General features: G+C 38.4%; 1 protein-coding gene across 1 annotated transcript; it reads left to right on the top strand.

The window, feature by feature from the left end:
• The first annotated feature begins 2,490 nt into the window (after nt 1-2,490).
• On the top strand, nt 2,491-3,941 carry lyrm9 (LYR motif containing 9). Its single transcript, XM_080844235.1, has 3 exons — nt 2,491-2,658; nt 2,947-3,039; nt 3,383-3,941. Exons 1-3 carry the CDS (start codon nt 2,533-2,535, stop codon nt 3,398-3,400), a joined length of 237 nt encoding a protein of 78 aa, XP_080700361.1. The 5' UTR covers nt 2,491-2,532; the 3' UTR covers nt 3,401-3,941.
• Nucleotides 3,942-4,350: the final 409 nt, after the last annotated feature.

Genomic DNA, 4,350 nt, shown 5'->3' with positions numbered 1-4,350 from the left:
GTGGCATGGAGCATTGTCTGCTGGAAAAAAGACTCCTCAGAGTTGGGGAACATTGTCAAAGCAAAAGGAAGCAAGGTTTCTTCCAGGAGAACTTTGTACCTTGCTTGATTCATGCGTCTTTCACAAAGACAAATCTGCCCGATTCCAGCCTTGCTGAAGCACCCCCAGACAATCACCGATCCTCCACCAAGTTTCACAGTAGGTGCAAAACTCTGTGGCTTGTAGGCCTCTCCAGGTCTCCGTCTAACCATCAGATGACCATGTGTTGGGCAAAGCTGAAAATTGGACTCATCAGAGATGAAGAACTTAGAAGATGACCTCCAGTCCTCTTTGGTTCAATTCTTATGGTCTTTTACAAACCTCAGCCAGGCAAAGTACAACGTTGTCCTGGAAGAAAAACTTGATTCCTTTTGCTCTGACAATGTTCCCCAACTCTGAGGAGTGTTTTTACAGCAGGGCAATGCTCCATGCCACCCAGCCAGGCCAGTAAAGGTATGGATGAAGGACCACCAGATCAGGACCCTGTCATGGCCATCCCAATTCCCAGACCTGAATCCCATAAAAAAAACCTCTGAAATGTGATCAAGAGGAAGATGGATGGTCACAAGCCATGAAAAGAAGCCGAGCTGCTTGAATTTTTGCGCCAGGAGTAGCATAAAGTAAACCAACGGCAATGTGAAAGACTGGTGGAGAGCATGCCAAAACACATGAAAGCTGTGATTGTAAATCAAGGTTATTCCACCAAATATTGATTTCTGAACTCTTCCTAAGTTAAAGCATTAGTATTGTGTAGTTTAAAAATGAATACGAACTTGTTTTCTTTGAATTATTCGAAATCTTAAAACACTGCATCTTTTTTGCTATTTTGACCAATTGTCATTTCTCTGCAAATAAATGCTCTAAATGACAATATTTTTATTTGAAATCTTGTAGAAATGTTGTCAGTAGTTTATAGAATAAAACTAAAATGTTAATTTTACTTTAACTCATACCAATAAATAGTAAAACCAGAGAAACTGATAATTCTGTAGTGGTCTCTTAATTTTTTCCGCGGCTGTATATTTGTTGAAATTATCCAGTATGTTCTTTAATCAAGTAGCCTATTGCTGAAGTGTATTGATACACTCACATAATGGTCTGGAGTTTAACATCCATTTACCGATTTAACAAAGTTTGAGTTAATTACATGATTTTATGATTAAAAAACAACTACTCACATTTTTAACAAATGTAACATATTTGATCAAGTACATCATTCCGCAAACAAATGACTAACCATACAAATGTGACAACTTCAGCATACATAAAAAGCCAAATTTCAAATTCCTATTCTGACTGACATACAAAGATGGCATGGGTTGCGAATGTCCCTTAAGGGGTTAATTCAATTAAACAGTGCTTCCTCCAGTTTCACTTATTTATTTATTTAATTTTATGATCCCTATAAACACCCCTACACAATTATTACAAATGTATCTGGAGCAGTAAATGGAAGTCTGTCAACTTTGCAGCGATGCAAAGAACATTTAGCTCTACTGAATTTCTAGTTTTTATGAGACATTAAGAGAGCTTCATACACGAAAGACTCCTTGAAGATACAGAGATGAAGCTATCTTAAACCCCCATAGGCCAGAAGATTTACTCTTCACTGAACTTTACTGGTCAGATGATGCATCTCATGCTGAGTTACATCATATTAAACTGTTTGAATACCAGATAGCGAAATATCATCATGTCATGTCATTATGTCATGTCATCTGTTATAATTTGCTAATGCCAAAACACATATTCCAGTGGGTTATTTTTTTCAACCAAATATCTTAGCAGGCTAGCTGCTTTATTTGCTGCAGCAAGAAGACCTTGGTAGTTGGAAGTTACTAGGCTATGTAGATATTGAGCAAAATTTAGCGGTGTGATTACAATTTTATATAAACCGCTGGCTGGCTTTGTTTATGGCTCGGCCCGAGCCACTATTTGATTCCCATCATTAAAGGCAGGACTGTGTAGAAACATGCCAGTTTATTGGGTGCAAACACTGAACGGACAAGTAGATGACTGTGGGGAGCAGTTCACTGAATTTGGGTAAAGACTTCTGAATGGGAAGTTGTTTCAAGAAGTCTACAGACTAGACACAAGAGGATACTTGTTGCAGTACTGAAAAAAGATTGTACCATTTTGACCATTATTTGGTCTAAAAGAAAACCAACGATATGCTTTGTCATGTTCATGTTTAAGTAGGGAAATTACAAATCCCCTATTCCTCCCCTTTGCCTGCTGAGAGAGTGGTCTTTCTAACCCTACACAGCCAGCCAATTATATCCTAGATCACTTTTGCTTATATTATAGTGAAAGGCAGTGAATGTGTTACATAAAGTGCTGGAATGTATTTAAGTAGAGGACTGCTATTAAGTAGAGGACTTTTACTTTGAAAGGGTAAATAAAGATTGTAACGGAAGTAAGCGGAAGTTAGTCCTTACGTTTGCTGTGGTAGCAAGGGTATCAGGGAGAAACAGACAACTTTATAAACTAGCAATGCCCCCACTTCCAGGTGCCGAATTGGTCCACACGCCGGTCCAACTATATCGTTACCTTTTGCGATGCTGTAAACTCTTGCCGTCAACATCCATGCAACAACACTACCGGCATGCAGCAAGACAAGTGAGCGTGGTTTTCGCAAATGTGTGCAGTTAATGTTAAATTCAATACTTAAGATGAGCCGCACCTGATAAAAACAGGCAAAATCATCACTATTTTCTGTGTTAGGAAAGTTGTCAACTCGCTATTTTTCAACATCCCTGCCAATGTTATTTATGAAAGAATTTGACATAGGCTGTAACTGTAACGGGAAAAGGGCTTTACATTTTGAAAATTGCAGGAAATAAATTAAACGGACTTGCCAAGTTGGAGAAGAGTATGGAATGACATGGCATTTGGTGTGTGTTTCAGAGCTTCAATAGCCATGCTGATGAAGACGACAGAGAGCGGATACAATTTATCATCAAAAGAGCCATTACAGATGCTGACTGGATTCTGGAGAAGGTGGGCTGTTCAATGCAAATGTAAACGAGATGCGATAATAGTATTGATAACAAGAAAGAATAAATGTAAAGACTAAATTTGGGCAAAGTTGGTACTGGCTCCCTTGTAATGTCTTGAATTGAGCTGGAGTAGGGTAAACGACCATAAAAAAAACAGAAACAGAATTATTAACCGCATTATGATGACATAATTGGTGTTTCCAGCTGACATTCAGTACCTTATTGCACATAAAATAACAGTGAACAACAGTAAGAGGGATGTTTTTGCTCACTTAACCTAAGAGTGTGTCTCTGCATGAACCGCTCATCAGTGGCTTACAAGCTCGTTTTGACTTTTATTTCAGTACACCAAAAAGAAGTGACCCTGGATATCTATTGACAAACAGATGGATTCAGGACAAGTGCTTGTGACATGGTGATTTGTACATAAATGGCTCACACCAGCTGATTGAGGGTGATGTCTGTATCACTGCACAGCTTCTCTTGGCTGTGCCTTTCTCTACGAGATAAATCCAAGATATGTATATATATTTTGTAGAAATATGTCAATTTAGCCATTGAGACAGGATTGTATTTATTTGTATGTATTTTTGTGATGTATTTAGTGTTCACAGATATCACTGTAATCTGACATCAATCATTGGAAATAAACCCGGGTCATAAATAATGATGAAAAGAAAAAAAAGTCACCTGAAAACAAATGCCATTGTGTTTGTATTCTTGTGTTATGAATGCACTGTTTCTAAGTACAAATATAATATTTTACCAGCACCAAAGCAACCCCAGACCATCACATTTACTCACGAGCATTCTTTCTGTTCTCTCTGTGATCAAAACACCCAAACATAGATTTACAAAACCATTGTGACATGTCGCACGTGCTACAAAAAATAAACGGTTTGTGCTATGAACAACTTTACCACAGTAGCACCTGTGCAATAGTTTTGCATGTGTGTGTGTGACAGCATTGCTTATTTGTGTGTGTGAGACAGTGTTGCATGTGTGTGTGTGTGAGACAGCGTCGTTTGTGTGTGTGAGACATTGCCGCATGTGTGTGTGTGAGACAGCGTTGCTTGTGTGTGTGAGACAGCTTCGCTTGTGTGTATGAGACAACATCACTTATGTGTGTAATTATTTGTGTACTTGGTTATGAATGCACATGTTTCTAAGCATTCCTCATTATATCCTCAGGAATTTTATGCTCAGGTTAGGGAGGGGACTTTTGGTGAAAGAGTTATTGATGTTATGTTTAATATGTTGATATCGAAACTTGGCATTGGATACGAGTTGACTTATGCCAGCTGAAGGAACG

Source organism: Sprattus sprattus, assembly GCF_963457725.1.
Source record: "Sprattus sprattus genome assembly, chromosome: 9".
Classification (NCBI taxonomy): domain Eukaryota; kingdom Metazoa; phylum Chordata; class Actinopteri; order Clupeiformes; family Clupeidae; genus Sprattus; species Sprattus sprattus.
This window is presented reverse-complemented; position numbering and strand designations above follow the sequence as displayed.

What these genes read in the sequence shown, in the direction of transcription:
- lyrm9 (XM_080844235.1), top strand. Translation starts at nt 2,533, where the DNA reads ATGCCCCCACTTCCAGGTGCCGAATTGGTCCACACGCCGGTCCAACTA. An exon ending in ACCGGCATGCAGCAAGACAA is followed by an intron (nt 2,659 to 2,946) that starts GTGAGCGTGGTT and finishes TGTGTGTTTCAG; the next exon opens with AGCTTCAATAGCCATGCTGA.